This window comes from Grus americana, chromosome 1 (assembly GCF_028858705.1).
Source record: "Grus americana isolate bGruAme1 chromosome 1, bGruAme1.mat, whole genome shotgun sequence".
NCBI lineage: Eukaryota > Metazoa > Chordata > Aves > Gruiformes > Gruidae > Grus > Grus americana.
Window position 1 is genome coordinate 50,916,698 of NC_072852.1, and position 20,553 is coordinate 50,937,250.

The window sequence follows — 20,553 nt, forward strand, 5'->3', positions numbered from 1 at the left end:
TAATTTCAGCAAATTTACATTCCTTTTATACCTGTGAATCCAGTTCAGATTGCTTATAAATAAGTTCACTGTAAATACCCTTCCAACAGTGTAATTCTGCTTGCTTACTTAGGGGATTGAACTATTTTAACACTGTTTATAAACTGATGCTGTTAAAATGGCAAACGAATCATGAATAAAATAAGCCTCCACAAACTTTATTTTTTATATTTAAGGCACTGCATGCAATAACTGCATTCTGAGATATCCTGAGTATCACAGCACTGTTAAGGCCATTTTCTGAAGTTTGTATCCCATCTAAGAGTTTGCAAAACAATAGAAAAAGAAAATACCCATAGACACACAGTAAAACACACCTACCCTTCTCACTGTCACTGAAAAGCCTTTTCCACAGGCCATGCAATTCTGTACCTCATTGTCTTCTGCCCACTTCCTGTTGAGAGCTTGGGTGTGTTTGATCTACATAGAAGGTATTAAAAAAAACATTTTTTCAAAAATTCATGTCTAATTCCTACTAATTCCCTCTATTTTCACTGCACACACTATCCAATGCGGTACAAAAGCACCAGTTCTGCCATGATACTGAGAGCTTATATTTGAGAGAAAATCTTCCAAGTTTCAAAACTATGAGCAGATTTAAGAACTCACACACAGCAATATGGCCCTCATAACATCTTAACCGCTCTGGAAAGGTAACCCACCACCAATCTGACACAAACTTGAAATTCTCCTAAGTTCCCACACAGAGAATCAACAGGTTTAATTGCTTCAAATCAATTTATACCTGTAATGACTGGTTTTCTCGGCCAAGTTCCTGCATTGCAGCAGTAGTGTTGTCCAGCTTTTTCTTCATTTCTACAAGTTTGGCTTGAAGCTTTTCAATTTCTCCCTCACTTTTTATACACCTGAGGAAAAATAATAGTCAGCTCAAAGCATATGCGGCAATGTACACTGCCTCCTTTGGGCAGATTGTCATGACTGAGAAGTTACTCCCATAAAATTCAGCCAAAAATACCCTTGCTGTGAACTGTGAAAAGTTCTTGGATGCCCTGACTGGAAAAATGTTCTGTTGTAACAATCAGTTTAAGATTATCTGCCATCACTCCCAAATATCTGTGGCTTATTAATACCTGGAGTTACTCCCAAACCCAGGGACAGTACTGAATGCAGTCCATCAACAGCAAGCTCCAATAACTACCCCTGCGCAACGGGACACTCTCACAAACCAGCTGCAGCAGATCAGGCCAGGCAACAGAGCAGAAAAGAACCTTTTCCTTTTAGCAAGGCCAGCTCACATCAGCTGAAATTCAGTTAACTGTTGGAAGCCAAACTTCAAAGTGTGTTTTTCTGCCAAGCTGGAAATGGCTACTGGATGAGCTCAGCACAGTATGGCAAGGGATTGCCAAAGAGAGAGGATCTCATTTGAATTGATCCCATCCTTTCCCAAGGTCTACTGCTCAAAACGCAAATCAGCAAGCTTGATAGTATCAGAAAAAGTTTTCCATTCTGCCTTCTCCAAACGTGTCAGGAAATAAGGATGAAGAAAGTTTCCTGTCTCACAGGTGTTTCTTCTACCCTTGTAATGGCTGCTTTCAGGTAATTCCCACTGCCTTGCATGTCTCCCGCTGCCTGAAGGAAAGGCGCTCTGCTTACCTAAGTCTTAAATATATTGTAGAGACAATAGTAGAACTGAGGAAAGATGACAGTAGGTTTTCTGGAGGAAGAAAATGCCTCTTGTGTGAACCTTAGCCTATCTAATCCAATTACATGTTCGATCTCCTAACATCAAGCAGTGGGCATACCTAGAAGTCCCTAAGCAAGTTCTCTGTTACTGCAGGCACTAAGGAGTCTCTTCCAGGCTTCTGGATGACCAATGCATCTACTCTGATTGAGTCAAGGCAAGGGAGCCTCAGAGTGATGGAGAAGGGTAGTTAACTCACGTAAGAGAAGTTCCCTGTGCCAGGCCTTGCAACATTCATACAACAGATGAGATGAGAAGCCACAACTTACCTCAAAGTTCAGAGGAGCCCAAAATGGATTTAAAAGGCTCTTAACAGACAGGCATAAATCTTCAAGTACAAGCATAGAGCTGTGACTTTGGTGATAAGTAAGGTCCTGATAAGCCTGCCTGATTTTCTACAAATGGTCATCCTGTCAAAGCCCACAGAGAGCACAGTTTGTTCCCAACACCGCTTGGGGTGCTTTCACAGGGATGACAGAAGGTTGCATTCTGGAAACCACACCCACAGCCCAGGCAGTAAGAACAAACACGGATTTAAACAACTGAAACAAGTTTTCAGTGTGAGGCTATCCATTTCCCAAACTACGCTTCCACATGGTCAGGACCACAGCTTACCTCTCCAGCAACGCCCTTCTCTCATCCTGATTATTCTGCACTGTTGCTTCCAAGACAGCAATGTCCCCACGTAAATCGTCCGTCTGTTTCTCCAGCTCACTCACTCGCCTCTGACTGCTTTGCCACTCTTTCTTCATGGTAGCCAGATTTTCATTCAGAGCTGTGACCTGCATGGTGAGCTTGGTCTCCTTTTCCTCATGTTTCCGGTTTTCTTCTTCTTTCTCTTTTTTCTCTGTGTGCTAAGAAAACAATGGAACAATGAAAAACAACCTTCCAAGTATTCTTTCCCTATTGCCTAGATTTAATTGAGGGAAAGAATCTTACTGTCCTAGAATCAACAAACCCTATTTACAAGGCTGTCATCCCACTGAACTTTCCTATACCATTAAATGCCTCAAAGATTTCTGACCTTGTCTTTTAAAAATTAATGTAATGTAAAACTAATGTCAACTCTTTGCTTCCTCTCTGTCCCTGAAAGAATCCAAAGGCATGTTCACAAAACAAGTCTTACACTCTCTAACATACTAACCAGTTTAGCTTCAATTTCAGCACATTCTTTCTTCAGCTCTTCTTCTCTCTTTTTCAACTGATCTTTGACAGCTTGATGGGTTTTTTTTTCCTGTTCCAGAGCTGAATTCATATTCTCTATTTTGCCCTGCAGCTCTAATTTCTGTTGAATCAGTAGCTGTTTTGCATCCTTGAGATTTCCCACCTCCTGTTAGGAGACAGAGCTCAAAGTTAAAGTAGCAACATTGAAAGTGTAAATGATTTAATTTCAAAACTACTAAAATTCTTTCCAAGGGGAGGACAGCAATAATTTTAGTTTTATCACTGGAAGAAAGGATGATTTTATAGCTGAAAGTATCAGTGATTTTCATGATCAAAGATTTTAAACTTATACCTATACTACGAACAACATTCAATTTTAAAAATAAATTTAATGTATGTTTCTATTAAAGTAGTGAAAGCTCTGTTGGATGATTTTCTACAGTTCTTTGAAAAGTTACATCCATTGTCATTTTTTTTTACAGTCTGTTCTAAAATTTACTTCACATTGTAATCTGGTTGCAATAATTAGGTTCAAAGCTTTGTAATGACAATGTAAAAACCAAACACTGATGGAAGAAAGCTAGTTTCTATTAGTCTTAAATGTATAAATAATTACCCCGTGTTTTAAGCAAGTAGGATGATACATTTAGTTTTAAATATTAGTTTTACTTGGTCTTCTGTAATAAAACAGAAAAAAATCTTGAAGTAGAACAGTTAGTTAAATTTACAGAAATCATTTTCCTTAAAATTACACAACTAAGCATGCAGTTACTAACAGACTAATAGGGGTTGCCAGTTTTCCATAAATCAAAATTTCCATCACAAATTAAAACCAAACCAAAGGCAGCAAGAGAACATATCCTGAGGACAGGGGGATGCCTTGTAGATGCATATCTATCTATTCCCTGGTAGGAGATGGGAAACAGAGTTTATGCCTTTAGAAGACAATTTCTGGTTTAGTCTGATTGCTTGTATGGAGATCGAGAGGTGAATATTAAGCTGCCATTGGTGTGCACATATTTTCTATGCATCTTTATAAATTTTCTTCTGTAGAATAGAGATTTCAGGAATGATGAGAATGATAACAACCTTTCCCTGAAATCCAAGAAAGTATTGGCCATAGATTGCTTGACAGAAACAAAGTACAGGCTTCTATCTAAAAATAAGACACCATTTTCTAAAGAGTGAAGAACAAAAGAACATCTGAAATAAGATACATTACTTTCTTTTATTAGCATATAGGGACTGTACCTTCATTTATACTTGTGTAGCAACTTAAAAACTGTGTGCTTAGCAGATGCAAATATAACTCCTTATAGTATAATACAGAAAACATGAACTACAGCCTTTTAGAAGTGTTTGCTTCTAGTAAAGCAAACTAAAATTTAGTTAGAGACTAAAAAATTTAAATACGTAGAATGTGGTGGGAAATAGTTTGTTTTACTGAAGACTAAAAATTATTTAATTGAAGCCTCCAAACTTTTACCCTTTAGAGACCTCATTTGATTGTTATGATTTTGGAAGAGAGTTAGTCTTTTACGAGACTCCTGACATTGTTTCTTCCCTGAGTGTGACTTTTTAAGACATTTTAGAAACCACAGCACATCAAGAGACTTTCAGCTCTACCACACATCCTGAGAAGTACCAGATGTGCCTAGAATATCTGGGAAACTTCACATTCATGACACTTTTGGACATCTTTCTGCACTTCAGAATAGTCAAACAAGGATATGCACAGTGAAACAGAAAAAAAGCTAGGGTATACAACCCTTCTTGAAGATAAGACAAGTTATGTGGTCCACCTGGCCAAGAATACTGGGCACCCGCACTCCACGATTATCACTAATCAAGTCAGCATTGCTCAGGAACCTCAACGAAATCTGTGTTTTGCTTCCCTTACCTGTAATACCAATATTTACAGCAACCATCTTTGCAAAGCCATTCCAGATAACATCTACTGAGTAGTCAAGTGTTTCTTATCAGACAACCAACCAAAGGAAGACTAGTTTGTCTCAATATACCTTCTCGAATTCTTGCTTGCAGGCTCTAAGCTCTTCACTCAACTTAGCACTTTCTTTTTCAAGTCTATTCCTTATTTCTTGGAGCTCTGTTGTTTTACATTTTTCATTAGCCAAGTCTTTGTCTTTCAAAATCTTGAAGAGAAATAAAAAGTGCTAGAGAAGTTACTTCTTCCAAGTTCACAATATAAAAAAAAAACCCCAAACAACCAGCCAAACAAAAAACCATCCAGAGCCCAAAACCTACTTGGAGGCTTTGTATTTAAGCAGAAACAACTGTGACATATCTCTATCTACAATTCATAGTGCAAAAAATAAGCAGCATGTTTGCAGTTTTGGATTTTAAACTAATAATGTTTTTCTAGCTAGAACAAATTAACAGCCTATTTCAAACCAAATTCATTTCCACTGTCTGTTAAAAGTCTTCGCACCAGAGGTTCAGTAAAACTGCCATTGCTATACACTAAAACAGTGCTATGCCCCTAAAATACTCCTTGGTTAGAGATGTAACAGAAATTAATAACAGGTGCCTGTGTAGGGTGGATGCACCTGTGTGAAGATTTCAAAAGACAGAGGCACTTACCCTGTCATTCTGAAGATCCTGTAACATTTTGGTCTTCTCACCCAGTTGCTGCTCCTTCTTTGATGCATCCTGCTCCAGTGTAGCCTTTGCTTTCTTCAGTTCCTGAATCTGCTGATTATTGCTAGCAATTCGATTTCTGCTGGAAACTAATTCTTCTTGAGCTAGAGCAAGTTTTTCCTCTGTGGACTAATTACAAAGAGAGCTCTGCAAATTATCTGTCAGTGTAAGAGCTTCAGATACTCAACAATCACTTAAACATTTTCCACATGGAAAAACTGTTATCTAGCATGCAACATTTAGCTTCAAATGTTGACAAAGCATAGTTACAGAAACTTCCAGGTTACGAGGTTACGCTAAGTAAAAAGAAACTACTCCAGTACTATTTCCAGCAGCAATACCTTACTGTACATATTCCAGCTTGCATCCTGCCACAGAGATAAGGTGAAAACATACTAAAGGACAGAGAATGAAAGGTGACTGATGAAAAGAGAATGAACTTGAATTTGCTCACACAAATTTATTTTATTCTCTGGGCAAATCAACTGCTCCGTAACTCCAGAGAGCTGTTACTTAAGAGGCAGTGAAGTTATACTGTGAAGATTTCAAATGTCATTCAATGCTGGTTTTTACCGATGACTCAATGAAGCTAGTGCTAGGACAGTCATGAAATATTTGAAAATCCTAAAATGAAATGTACAACCCAAAATTACTAATACCAGGACAAAACATTTCACTGTTTCAGCTGCATCAGCATTTTAAACACAAAATTTAAACTTCCATTCAAAATCTACTACAGATTATATTTTAAATTGCCTCCAACTCCCCCCATTACCTAGAAAAAGAACTTGGATTTATGTCTCTAGAACAGGTCTCAAAAATCCAAGAAACAACCTAAAACTTGCACCCAAGTCTCATTCTATTTGCTCACAGCAAAGTCAAACTTTGGAGTTCTTCTTAAGTTAGTATTCTGGGGGTTATTTTTCTTAAAGCCTTCAGCTTAGGCAAGGACTAGCTCCACGTAGAAGCATGTTCTTTCACAAAGAACCAATGAGAAAGAAAAATACCAAACTCATCCTCCACTAAGCCAAAATATTGGTATTTTATGGAAAATTTTGATGCTAAGATACAGAATGTGAGGTGAGGAGATTTATTATTACTGATAAATTTATTACCCTCAGTGCGCCAGGAAGGATTTAAATTCTTTCAAGCTAAACTAAATTCTTTTTGAGACTCTTGCTTAAATCCTTATCAAACCTCTTGTTGAAGGCTATTGATCAATAAAAGCACAACTTTGACTTCATTTAATTAGGCATATGCTTTAGCAGCTCTCCTGTTGGTTTAAAAACAAATTGATTTCTGATGCCTCCTTGCCCTTCCTCATAATGTGTAAAGTGTTTTGCCTGTAGAGTCAGACTCAGTTTGAAACACCAATGACAGAACACTGCTGATTCAATAGCATTTTCAGCTACCCCAGTGGCTCTCAAAAAGCTCACACTGGCTTTTAAAATTAATTTGCAGCCAAATTATTTGATTTGCTTTCTGAGCTATTACAGTTTACTACTTAACATGTCACAAGGTGTTAACACAGAAAACGTTTTAAGCAAAACAGGAGGTACATTTGCAATTTCAAGCTTGCAGCAAGGTGGGTCTTTCAGAAAGCAAAATTATCCCTCTCTGCTCCACTGTGGGCAGTGTCGTATCATTTTTCCCTAACAATGAGAAAGGATGGGAAGTGTAGCATCCTCACAGAACATCTTCACAGGAAAACCCAGTAGTGTCTGCAGTTTTAGAAAGAAGCTTAATGAAGACACAGCTTTTACTCAAATGAATTTCCAGTAGAAGAAATGTGGGTACACTCAATTTGTTAGCACAGGATGTTGAAATCTGGCTACAAAGTAGATAGTGACATCCAAATTAAAAGCCTCACCTAGGGGATATTCCTCTCTCAATGCCTCCCCCCCTCTGCCCCCACGCATCTACACTGGACAGGTTATTTCATTGTGTCTAAAACTAGGCTAAGACAATGTAAATGTTCTTTTAAAGAGAGCCAGTATTCAGTGTACTCTGCACTGTATTATGCACAAATGTTTCCATAATTCAGTAGTTTCTAACATAAGAGACTTGGAATTTTGCATACAATTTAGCATACTATAGCTTACAAATGCCTCTCAATTGTGCTGTGATTAATAACAATGTTACCTACCTTAATTAGGAAACCATTCAATGTAATTTTAACAGTAAATGTACCTTCTATCTATTTATGCCTTTTTTTCTGCTTTGCTCAAAAGTCCCTCGCAGCACCCTTCCAAAATGAGCAGAAATCTTCTGGCACATGGTTAAGTGTTCCTGTTATTATCCTTGCTCCTGGCTTAGTCTCCACTGAGACTGTAATTCAGCCTGATTCTTTTGGACTGCTGTGGAGCTGACATCGTTAACATAAAATCACCTCTCAAAACATAGGATGCCATTTACCTTATTTAATTACCATTCAGTTTTGCACTTGCTCCCAGAACATGATAGGTGTTCTCCCAACAAGATACCCCCAATCATCAGATTGCTTTCTTTTGTTCTATATGTACCTTTTCCATGCATTCAGTTTTGTTTGCCATCCTAAAGAGCAATCTGTAGTTATTTTTGTAAATAAAAACAAATCTTAGGATGACTAGTATAGAGTTTAAGTCAATAAATAAAAAGATAAGAAGCTATCACAGTCTCATTCAGTACAATTTGGGCTGCTGCAGTGCAAATGATAGTGCCAGCAGCAGAACTAGCTGGGTGTTAGGACCTGGATTCATTCTGCCTGAGGTGCACAAATGAGCCTTTTAGTCTTTGTGTCCCATCTTCTCCCCTCCCTGACTCCAGCACACAAGGAGAGACATGAAATTATTCACAGATGCTAACCCGATCTCTCTTCGCTTCATAAGAAGAAGGGTTAAGCTGACTGTAGGCAATTTAGGCTCTCAACTTACAGACCTGAGGTTTGGCAGCATGAATATTGTCCCAGAACATCCACTGAAGATACACTGACAGTGATGCCAATATTGGAGGCAAAGAAACATTCTTTTGAGAACACAGAGGAAACCAAGACTGGTAACAAAAAGCACAAATGCCAAGACTGAAGGATACTTGGCAGAGCTCAGGAGAGCAGGATTCACAAAAAGTATGTTTGCACTAACTCAAAATCAAGGCAAAAATAACAGTTCTGCATTTTTATTAACTCTTTTATATAAAAATTGCCTTTTCCACAAAAAAAACCCCACGTTATATATTTTTGCAAGTGTGTATATATAAAAATATTTATATATTATATATAAACACATATATATATTTGTATCTATTTAATGGTATTCTTTTTTTGTTATATATATTCTTTTTTATCAAAAACTGTAGCCTTTACAAGCACTCAAATTCTGCCCAATTTCTTTTTCCTGTCACAGAGATAAAAAGGTACGAGTTTAGTTACTGTTATAGATGGTGCATTTTTAAAAAAAAACCAGTAAATTTGCAGCAAATAGTATCCACAAAATTATAACTACGTTCCCACTTCCAAATTTATCACAACACTTCTCACTTTTCCTCTGCGAACATTTAACCAAGTTTGCATCTGGCTACAGCTACATAGCTAAGATTTTCCGTCCCTGAACCAAAAACCAGGATTATAAGTGGGCCTTTCGTTCTTCAGCCGTGCTGACAGTGCTCGAGAGAGCAACCGCCCGCATCTCTCTCATGCAATGCTGTATCTTCAACTGCAAAACTTCACTGAAGCGTTTGCTCCCTTTCCACTCGCACCCCAGCCTCCCAGGCAGCGATCCCAGCAGTGACATTCCAAGCAGATGCCAGAAGATGGAGCTCTGGGTACGGCCCAACTCCTGCCACCCCAGGAACCAGACCTACCACCCAACTCACATCACCCGCATGCCATAAGGCCTTTTCTCATATATCCCCCACGCCTGAAACCTTGGCCTAACCAAAAATGTGGTGCTACACCTTGTGGGAATAGTTAAGCTTTGTATTGTAATATTTTTAACTAAAGAAAACCTAGCATTGGTAGGATCTCATGATACAGCTTGGCGATGCCTGTCCTGCACAACGCTGGGCTTCAGTGCAGACTCAACACAGCTGTGCAGGGAGTTCGTATCGCTACAAAAAATCCTGCACTGAAAGACACCGAACCTCACCTTACATACAAGTTTTACAAACTTCTACTACTGCCTACTAATAAGATTAAGACCAATCTGAACCTCAGCCCACCCACCAGCTTCAGTTCCAAACTTTAAGCAAAATCCATAGCTCTGCCTCAAATTATCTACTTTTATTTAATAAACTCCCCTAAAGCGAAACATAATCCAGATAACTGACTTGGAAATGGACTGAGAAACTCTTCTGACTTGAGTGGTATTTTGATATTCAGCTCTCAAGACTAACGTTATCATGCTGAGGCTTTCTGAACATGATTTTTCCTTTGCAGTCTTCTAAGACAAGTTATCACTGCTTCTTTAGGTTAACATTGCAATGAAGCAGCACATCCATGATTAAAGATCTGCTCCTCTTCAACATTTTACAGAAAAAAGTGGTGGCAAGCAGACCACAGTAATCCTAATTAATATATGGGGGTTTTAATTTTTTTTTTTTTTTAAATCGAGCAGACAGCCTCCAAGTTGGTACATCAATTCAGTACTGAGGACCCCAATCTTCCTCAGGCTCTCTGGGCTCTACGCAGACTTACATAATAAATTGTTACCTGGCTGCTCATCTTGAAAATCTCATTTTCCCATTGCCATCACCTTATTTTACCTTTTTGCACGGATGTTCCCTCTCTCCCTTGCTACCATCTCCATTCAGGTTTAAAAACATGTAGGATGCCTACTGTCCTATTTTATACTTGCCGGAACTAGAGGTCATCAAGCTGGTTTAATAATACTTATTCAGAGCTATTTTTGCAACAAGCGATACTTAAATGAAAACAATACAAAAAAAACCCAGTTACCGAGCACATCCAATGCTTTTACAGGTCATTGCCTTACCAAACGTTGATCTAAATGAATTGCAAGAAATTAACTCACAGAGGTACTTGTGCTATAGTAACTAACCGTAAGAAAGAGTATGTTTAAACCACCGTTGCTTGTTAATCATGCCAAAGCTCTTCACAATCTAACACAGAGATTCAACCAAGCTGCACTGAAAGTAAAGCTTCTGTAACCCGCAGGTAAATGTGGCAGGTAATCTAATGCTACAGAGGAGGAGTACGATTAATAAAATTCCAATGGCCTATAGGCAAAGGAGCTATTTCTTTTTTTCTTAATATAATCCCGAACCTGGAGTTTGGCTAGGGCTCCACAGCTCACACATGCCCATCTGAAATGGCCACAAGACCTTTAACAACCTTAACAGTGGTGGGATAGGTGAAAGGGAGCTCTGAAATCTAAGCAGTCACCAATGCCTCTCTTTATACGTAACAAAGCAAAGGAATCTGACATCTAAAACAGATCAGATGATCTGTCCTCCCAAAGTGCCAATTTCTCTCCAGAAAATTCAAAAGAGCCTTAAACAATGGTGTCAGACACAGACAAAGCTGGAGCGGGATTCATCTGAAGCGAAAAGAGCCAAAGCTCCACATCTTGCCAGTAGACAGACAGTCTCTGCAGCACAGTATGTCCTGGGACTAACTGGAGCATTGGCTTAGCACTGGCATGAAAGAGGGAGGCAGAAAAAAAAGGACAAAACCCCCACCTTTTCTGACTGACTCAACTCTCAGCAATACCTGTTTGAAGGCACTATACCCCAATACCAAATCAGATGAATTCAGCTTAGGAATAGCAAAAACTTCAAGGACTAAGTTCAGACACCTGTATTCCAGGCAGGTCTCCAAACCTACTGTTTCTATTAGTTTGACATCTCTGAAAGTCTACCATCAGCCAGGAAGAAGTGGAAGGTGCAAGGACATAGGAAAAGATTGACAACTAAAATTCTAATTAAATCATCTAGAAGATAGCGGTTACTCACATGCTGGCAGAGACTTTGCCCTAATTAGCGATGCTATTTAAATTAGTTGAAAGCTACAATATATAACAAGAAAAAGCAACATGAAAAATTAACTCTTAAAAGAATATGGAAATAAATTATCTTTCACTTTGCTCCCACAGTTCAGATTTCTGCTGCACAAATGAAAGGGTAGTTCAAGTAAGCTGGCAAATACTCTTGGCTTTAAATTAGTTTCAGGATGTCCTTTGTCCCAGGGGAAGGGGTTGAACACTAAATTCTATATATAGCAGAAAAGTTTTTTTCCCCCTATACAGTTCTTGCACTGTTTCTTCGTCTTCCAAATGGGTATAAACAAATCTACTAAGTCACATATGATATTAAAATGACTAAGTACCTTAAGGTCTTGCCTGGTTGCCAGCAGCTCAGACTCTTTCCCATAAAGATCCAGCTGCAGCTTCTCCATGTTTTCCTTATGTTTTTCATGAGTCTTCTGTAAGTCTGTTAGCTTGACTTTCTCTGCTTTAAGCTCCTGTGCTGACAAAATAGACTGCTGTTGGAGTTTATTCTCCAGTTCTGCCTGAAACATAAGCATAGGAAGTTTCAATTAAAGTTACAGAGAGTAAAGTAAGCTTAATTATTTCAATAAACTGCTTTCCTACTGCAAAGACACTTATGAAATAGCAGTTCAGTAATCTGATGTTTATGATTTTACAGTAATACTTTGTAACTAATTTAACAACTAAATTTAATTCATGTCAAAAGACTAAGTGAAACACATTAAGACCAAACATTAAAAATCTAAGTAATGTTTCCAAGTCCTAAGGCTTCCGCAGACTGACTGAAGCACAAATATGATCATGTAGCATAGGGCAGCCAAAGCTGGAGCACCATTTAACAGTCCATGGCACACAACACAACATTCCCTGATGTTTTAACATTTAAACTCTTTCCATTATGGTTTATGAGTTTCATACTGTCACTCAGATAAATTCTTTTCATATAAGAGAAGACTTGATTTAAAACTGCCATGGACATTCCAAAACACTGCACAGTTTGTCTAAACTATTCTCAGAAAATTCTATTGCTTTACAACAAAATGGCAGCTCTCGCCTCATAGCAAGCTCCTGAAGCAAAATAATCACATTCAATCTGGCCGTTATTATCACTTTACTGAAACTCAATTCCTACAGAATCCGTATCTCAGCAGTAGTTCTATTTACTTTATTGTTGTTGTTGATATTGTTTCAACCTCCAACAGCATCTGAAGACCTTGTTTGCACATCCTGACCTTGTTTCCAACAAGACTACAGCAAACAGCTGTTTATCACAAAGATATTGACATAAAAGAACTTTACATTAATTTTCTTAAAGGAGAGGCCACTCTTACCTTTTCTAAAAGAGCAGTTTTTAATTCAGCTTGCAATGTCTCGCTGTGTTTTTTCTTCTGCTCAAAAGATTCCTTTAACTCTCTCAGCTTTCCCTGGAGATGTTGTTCGCTTTTTTCTTTCTCTTTCAGAAGACCCTGAATTTCCAGTACTTGCGCTCGTGCTGAATCAAGTTCTGTCGACAACTGCTTAGAAATCTATATTCAAAAATATTAAATAACTGTATATAACTTTAATTTAAATCACTATTTGTACATGCTGTAGTATGTGAAGTTGCCTGTTGAACCATGCAGATGACAAATTACATAGTTCAAAAAGCAAACGGACAATTTCACTGATGAAAAACTGGTCAAGGCTGTTAAAGTTGAAGATACAGCCTCAGTAAATCAGCTCCCAAAAGACTGCTGGAAGTTGGGGAGAATCCCTTCATTATAGGAATCTGAAAGGCTTGCCCTGTTCTACTTTTCTCTAGGCACGTGCTGTTTTCCTCTTTCAGAGGCCAGATACCAAGCTATACCTTTCTTGTGGTCCAGTATGCCCGCTCTTATGTTTTTATAAAGAGGTGCAAATGATTTGCAGTCTCCAAGTATGCTACTGTTATTTCTTGCACACAGAACCAGACCATCCCACAGCATCACTGCTGCTACCTTTTGCTTCTGAGCTAGGTGGTCCAACACTGGCAAGTAGATTTAGGTTTTGAGAGCTGCCATAACACATTAAAACATCATCTGTTATTCCCAATTTCCTAACCTTAAGAGCAATTGCAGTCTTTTTTCACCATTCAAAATTAAGACCAGGCAACTTTTCTCCAGCCAGCAGTGGTCTGGGCTCTCCTACTGCCAACTGCAGCAGATACCCAACTTATCCTCCTGCACTTGCCACAGAGCACCATAGTGCTTCTGCTGAACAAGAGAGAGCCAGGGGAGTAGCAGCAGCAGTCACAGAGCAATTACCATCACACCTGTACATCTACAAACCCTCTTTCAGGCAGTAAGAGTCCATCAAACTGTGTCCACTGATCATATCTTTTTTGATTCCTTAAGGGAACAGGTGGCAGCGTGGGTAAAGAAATCCATGAAAGCAGATTTGGCCTTCAGGCTGCCAGCTGGACTACATGATTGTGCAGTCTGAATGCTCATCTTTAAAAAAGAAGTATATTTGGTCCTTATGCAGTCACAGGCAATTATATAAGTTTGCAAAAGCAACTAAATCTTTCAAGGATATCTGAATATGTCCTGTCAACCACACAGAGAACAGACTGTTTAGGCCTGAAACTAAAACAGATCTAAGGATACAAGATAACAATTTTTATTGTTCACAGACCATCAGTATGAAAAAAAATGAGGACATGGTAATACAAAATAACTGTTTCACTAAGGGATGTGGGACACAGAAAGGTAGGAGTAAAACCTGTATTTTAAAACTTCATGCTAACATCTTGCAAATTTTTAGTATCATCTTATTTCAGTGCCTCAGGTTACAATTTGAGAACTGAAACCTCTTCATCTCTCGTCAGTACCAGCATATGAGACTGAAAATGAATATTTTAAACATTTATTATGTTTGTTTTCTAGATTTTTGAAACTAAGTGGACAGCTTACCCCATCCTTTTTTTCAAGTGAGTTTTTCAATTCATTCCTCTCCTTAGCTACAGACTCTGTTTGTACCTGGAGCTGGTGTTTTACTTCTTGGCAAGACTTTTCCTAAAAAACAGAAGAGAAACAAGTATTTCTGTGAGCTTCTAAGACCAGGCACCAGGTATTTTTGCAGGATCCACAAAGCCTTGAAAAATAATGCTTTCCTTTTCAGTGAAAAAGCTTTCCTTCTCAGCTGCAGACGTATGTTCAGCTAAAAACTTCTCAAAACTTTAATAGTGGTAAATCTAAGCTGAACACAGCTGACACCCTGTACTTAACAAACGCAGCCATGTGCTGAAGAGCTTTTCTGATTAGGGATAGTTTCCTTGTTTGAAGCTGCTGTTGGCAGCCCTCCTCCTGCTCGTGGGAAGCCGTAGGCTCCTCACTCTCCTTGGGAGTCAAAGTTTCTTGATGTTCTAAAACTCACAAGCAAGTACTTTTGCAGGATTTGTATGCAAATACAACTACATTTTTAAGCCCAAATACTATGCACCTAAAGTCAGCAGTAAGCCTCCCAACATCTACAGAATTAGATGCAGAATCTGGACTCCTATCTTTAAGTCTAAATTGGGGAGAAAATCCCTCAAGTTTTTAGGACAAACAATATTTAAACAGCAGTAGCTAAGTAAAGCAAACAAAAATGCTTATCTTAAAAAGGTGAAAGAGTAAAGGAAAAAAATGTTATTTTTAACTAAGAGCAGAATTTTTTTTAGATCAGAATAAAATCAGCTATGAACAGGTTCTGGGAAATGGTGGCATGTAAGATGAGAAGGGAATGACAAAAATATCCCTACCACGTCTGAGGTCAGAACTGTGTAAGAAAATTTATAAAACATGTATTGATGTATTTTTTTATTGATGCTCATTCATATTACCAACAAAGCAAAAGAGGGAAGAAAAAAAAAATGTATTTCAAGGCTAGTGAGAGTTCACTCTCATTACCATAATAGGTTGCTCTGGCAGTCAAGCTCTTGTTGCTATACCATCACTTGGGAGACCTCTCTGAAATTCAAATAGTTCTAGTAGTCTGATAATACCTTAACATAGACAACTTCCCAAATGACAGATGCTGTTACTCTGCCTGCAGTTCACAGCCTTCCAGTGTGTCCAGACAACTGCACAGGAAGGTTCTATATAAAAGAGACTAGGAAGGAAACTAAAATGGCCTCAGAAAAACAACTTCAATATGTGGCACTTTAGCAAAGGGTTTAAAACTGCGTTTTGTAATAATAAGGCTGATGTATTTTTAAATAATGGGGAAAATTCCTCATTAAATTGTTTCATTTTGTCTCCACTTGGATTTCTTCACCATATTAAAGGCATGCAGCAAGGAAAAAGGGATCCTGTTGTGTGATATGACTGACGTTTAGCAGTGCAAACACACAGACAAAAAATTTTAAGGTAGGACACATGTATGAACACGTAAGAAAAAAAAAAAAGTCGCAACTTGTTTTTCCTTAAGGCAATTCATTTCCATGCACTGTCATTGTATGTAAACTGTTTTCAGACAGAAAGCAAAGTCATTTTATCAGATTGTAAATACACCAAACAATGTCTAACGAAAGAAACTACTAACCATTTCTGCCACAGCTGCTTTTCCTTTTTGTATTTCTTTTTCTAATTCCTCCTTTCTTTTTTTGAAGGATTCAGAACTTTTTGAGAGCTTGTCTTTGGTAGCTGTAAGGTCCTTTAATAGATTATCCTTCTCTAATTTCACTTGTTGCAGCTCTGACGTTGCTGCTTGCATTTTACAATCTAATTCCTTGAGTTGTTTACATGTATCTTGATTTGATTTCTCAAGGCTTTGTTTGAGGCTGGCCTTTTCCTCCTCCTGCTTTGAAATTTGCTGTTTTGCTTGTTCAAGGGCCTCAGATTTCTTCTGTAAGTCCAATTTAGCACTAGACATCCTGCAAATACAAACAGAAAAATAAAGTGGTTATTTTTTTTAAATTCTTCTTCACAAGTTCTTTTGTATCATTAAATGTCTCCATTATTTAATATATTAACTGTAGAACTACTTCAAAGCCTACCTTTTCTCATCCAGAACAGGGGCATTTTGTCCCTCCAATGAAGACATACCAGCAATTCTAAATATTACTTTGAGATGGATTTTTCTTCCTCAAATATTATGAACAGAAACTACCCCTTTGCTGCTTATGCATAAATTGCAAATTAGTCTCTGAAAGTTACAGAGCTGTGGATATTTAAAGATAGACCTCAGTACATCAAACTGTTCGGATATTAAGCTGATAAGCAACACAGTGAATAAACTGAAACAGTGTATTGAATCACAACAGTCAGTGATTCACATGAGACAACATGGCAGATGGAGTCTCCATGGCAAATAGAGTGAAAGAAAACAGGTGGGATATAACTCAGTTCTCGTAGCAGAGGGAACACATCGCTTGTATCTATGATTTTAAGAAATCGCAGGAGAGAAGAACAAAATTTCAACTCTAGTCCAAACCACTCTAGTTTTATGTCTGACTCTGAAAAGTACTGTAACACAGGAAATGCATACGCTTCTCTTGCTGCTTCAAGTTGTTTACTCAGTTCTGCTGTTCGGAGATCTAATTCTGTAGATTGCTGTCGCTGCTGCTGTAACTCCTGAAGGGTTTGTTCTTTGCTTGCTTTAACATCAAGAATGTCAGCTTCAAGTTTCTGAAATAGAAAAATAAAAAGTTAGAGCCATCAGAACACAACCAACAAAATAAAAATAGCAACAAAAAGCAAAAGTCATCTAGCCTATGAGTAGCATTTACTGTAGAAAGTCTTTACTGTAGAAAGCAGTCACAATTCTCATACACTATCTACCTATTTCACTAGTTTATTATTTATCTTTCATTATTTAATTCCTGCAAATCTCTTGCTCAGCCGGAAGTGAACTGTTTTGGTAAAACATTCTGGACTCATCTTTAAATGAAATGCCAAGTAGACATTTTACTGCAAAGTAATACATAGATTGCATAAATCTTTAAAGAGTCTATCCAAAACACCTATACAAAAAAATGCCATACACAGCGCTCAGCTTTGGGGCCGACTGCTGGTTTACATATCCCAAGAACTCTGTCATTCTTTCTAACAAAAACAAAGACATGAACTACAGCTGTAAATAAACCCTACGCTTACCTGGAAGAGGTTTTTCTTGTTTTATTTTTAGAAGGTACTTATTCACTTACATGGAGTACAAAGAACACAGGAGTCTTCAGCAAATGGGCACTGCTAAGACTCTTCAACACACTGGCTGTTTGACGTGCACTTCTGCTTTCATGCAGTGGCCATAAAACAAAATGGCCAAGTTTCTCCGAGAAAATTCCTGAGGGCTTTTTGTTTTCTAATTTTTTTTAATTTTTTTTAAATAATATGCATTCAACTGGAATAATCCCAAAGAATGGTGATGACACCAAGATTTTACACAGCACTGCATTCCTGTTGACAGCATCAACAACCCTGCTCAGTTTCACACTTCAGCTACCAGGAACCTCATAAAATCTTGTGCAAGCAAGCAGTGTATTCCTCCCAAGCATTTGTGTCTGTTGGTTACTTGTGAAACTTTAGCAAAAGGATGAAAAATAAAAACACAAATGAAAGCAGGCAGAAAAGAAACAGTGTGCAAGAGACAGAAGCACAAATTATGCTCATAATGTAAATGCACGAATGCTTTATTTTTTTAATAGCATTGGATTTAATATTTCATAGCGGGAAAACAACCTTCCTTTTCTTCTACAGAGCACATAAGCTAGGAAAACACATCGCTCAGTCTTGAGCATAAAGACTGCTGCTCTCCCTCAAAACAGGCAGACAACACTGCAAAACCAATTCTGGGTTGCTCCTAAGATCCCTGTATCATATGGTTCTATGTAGCATGAATTTTGACCACCAAGAATGCTTAACAAATATTAAACAAAGGTTAAAGCCCAAATTTAAAAGCTCTCAAGCATTAGGACTAATTCATATCCTTAACTGAAAATATCAGTATCTCAAAACACCAAAAGGTTCTGCAAACCTTCTGCCAGAATTATGTGTGCTTTAAGAGAAAAACTGATTCCAGAAATGGAATGCATTACCAGACAGGTATTGTTAACTTGGACTAACCAATGTAACACATATACACTTTACAAGTGGTAGCATGGAATAAGGTTGAACTCAAAGACTCTAATTTTGGGAAATCCTGTTCCCTCTCATAACACTTTCCAGGTAGTACAGAGGTTGGTAGAAGCACACGTACAGGAAAATGACAGTAGAGTGGCAATGTCCTAAGCCTATCTTCTTAGTGTGATGTGATAACACGGAAGAAGAGAATAGGTTTAAATGGTGGATCAGGAAACACTAGTGAAAAAGAAAACCTACAAAAATGCTATTGATATAATCCTTTCCCCATAATTTGAGCACGGCTTTTACCACACACTACCAAACAGCAGAGAGCATCAGTTTCCGTAAGCTCAGATACTGTGTTCAATACAAACCTTAAGCTGTCCCTCTAGCTCTTCAGTTTTCTGTTCTAAATAAAGACGTTTCTCTTTGTTCTCTTTAAGATTGGCTTCCAGCTGAGCACAGTATTCCTGCTTGTCATTCAGCTTAGCTGTAACCTGATCCAACTGAACGCTGACCTTATTTAACTCCTGAGGTAAAATAAAAATATGAGGGTTGTTAGTTTTTAAATAACTTCCAAAAATTACTAATGTCACATATGCTTTAAATCATCTAACGAGTTCAAATTAAAAAGGAAAATGATGTTTCTTTTTTATTCTGAGAGGCAGGAAATTGAGAGGGGAAACACAAACACATGGACAAATTCTCTTAGTTGAACTGATGAAATTTCTCTTAAAGCCTCAATATTCCTCTCAAACTTTACAGGCTGTGGGCTAAATCTTAACAAAGGTGTTTTCAGTTATAAATGGAAGAGGAATTGTAGGTAATAAATGCACTAGATCCTGCAGTTACAACAGTAACTAGAAAGTGACACGACAAAACCTTAAGAGAAAATTTTTGCTGTCTTCATGAAATCAAGCACCACTGAAGAGGAAAGCCAATACCATGGAAACAGTGAGTTCTCCACACACCAGAGATGATTTCAAACCATTTGGTTCAACAGAAAATAATTTCCGCAAAAGACATGAACACATTCACCTAATAAACACTATGATGACAGCTACATTAAGCTTGTTGCTCTCCAGCAACAGATAATTATTCCTGAATACAGGCATCTGATTCAGAATTTATTTAAAACTGCAATAAGAGTTAAGAGTTTTCACTTGTACCCAGTGCATTCTAGAATCTTTTCTTCGTAACATACAGGTGAGAATGGAATTATACTCCAATAGGACACCTTAGATTCTGAACCATAATCCCACAGCAAGGAGCAGACTCCTAAGTAAATTCTTTATACTGCAAAATGTATGTGGTCCAGCAAAAATAACTGAATACGTATCACATGGTTAAAATATCCTAAATGATTATTTCAGAATGCATATTCACGTGTTTGCTTAGTTTGTAAACGAACTATTCTTAGGTTTTTAAGTAGTTTTTTAGGTAACACAGAAACTTTATGTTTATATGTGACTTATAACCTGTTGCTTATCTTGCAGGGCATGCTGGGCAGTGTCCAGATGATTCTGAAGATCTGCTCTTTGGGCAGCTTTTGATGCTTCTGCTGAAAGTAGCAATTCTGTCTTTGCTTTTACCTGAAAGACAAGTTGTATTTCACTAAAACATTTATTTTACTGTAGCTCATTTTAACTCTTTTTTATACTCATCATTAAGTTTAATAGTAAAACCAGTAGTTTTCATGTGCCAGTGTAAAAAACGGGAAAAAAAAAGAAAAAAGGAAGAAAGATTTTCAAGGTTTAGAAAAACATAAGGATTTTAAGCCAGAGTTGAGCTAAAAAAATAGACAAACAAAAAAAATCCACCAGTCCTACTCATCTTCTATTCTAGGAAAATATTTTTACTTACTAACAAGGAACAATGGGACAGACTTATTGCATTCACACCTATGCATACCTTGATAACCTCAGACTACACACACATTTAAGGACCTCCA

The 20,553-nt window shown here is 37.7% G+C and overlaps 1 protein-coding gene across 3 annotated transcripts in view; it reads right to left on the bottom strand.

Annotated features, from left to right (window-relative positions):
* Window positions 1-20,553, bottom strand: part of EEA1 (early endosome antigen 1) — a 77,816-nt gene that overhangs the window by 8,557 nt on the left and 48,706 nt on the right. For 2 of the 3 annotated variants that reach the window (XM_054826651.1, XM_054826642.1), the window contains 13 exons: window positions 20,081-20,194; window positions 18,977-19,132; window positions 17,032-17,171; window positions 16,087-16,417; window positions 14,475-14,576; window positions 12,876-13,070; window positions 11,883-12,065; window positions 5,507-5,692; window positions 4,927-5,058; window positions 2,886-3,071; window positions 2,357-2,595; window positions 785-905; window positions 361-459 (listed from right to left, as the gene is read on the bottom strand). In XM_054826651.1, coding sequence (XP_054682626.1) covers window positions 361-459; window positions 785-905; window positions 2,357-2,595; window positions 2,886-3,071; window positions 4,927-5,058; window positions 5,507-5,692; window positions 11,883-12,065; window positions 12,876-13,070; window positions 14,475-14,576; window positions 16,087-16,417; window positions 17,032-17,171; window positions 18,977-19,132; window positions 20,081-20,194 — 2,184 coding nt within the window. Of the gene's footprint in view, window positions 1-360; window positions 460-784; window positions 906-2,356; window positions 2,596-2,877; window positions 3,072-4,926; window positions 5,059-5,506; window positions 5,693-11,882; window positions 12,066-12,875; window positions 13,071-14,474; window positions 14,577-16,086; window positions 16,418-17,031; window positions 17,172-18,976; window positions 19,133-20,080; window positions 20,195-20,553 lie in introns of those variants that run through there. The other variant, XM_054826662.1, reaches the window with a different exon arrangement.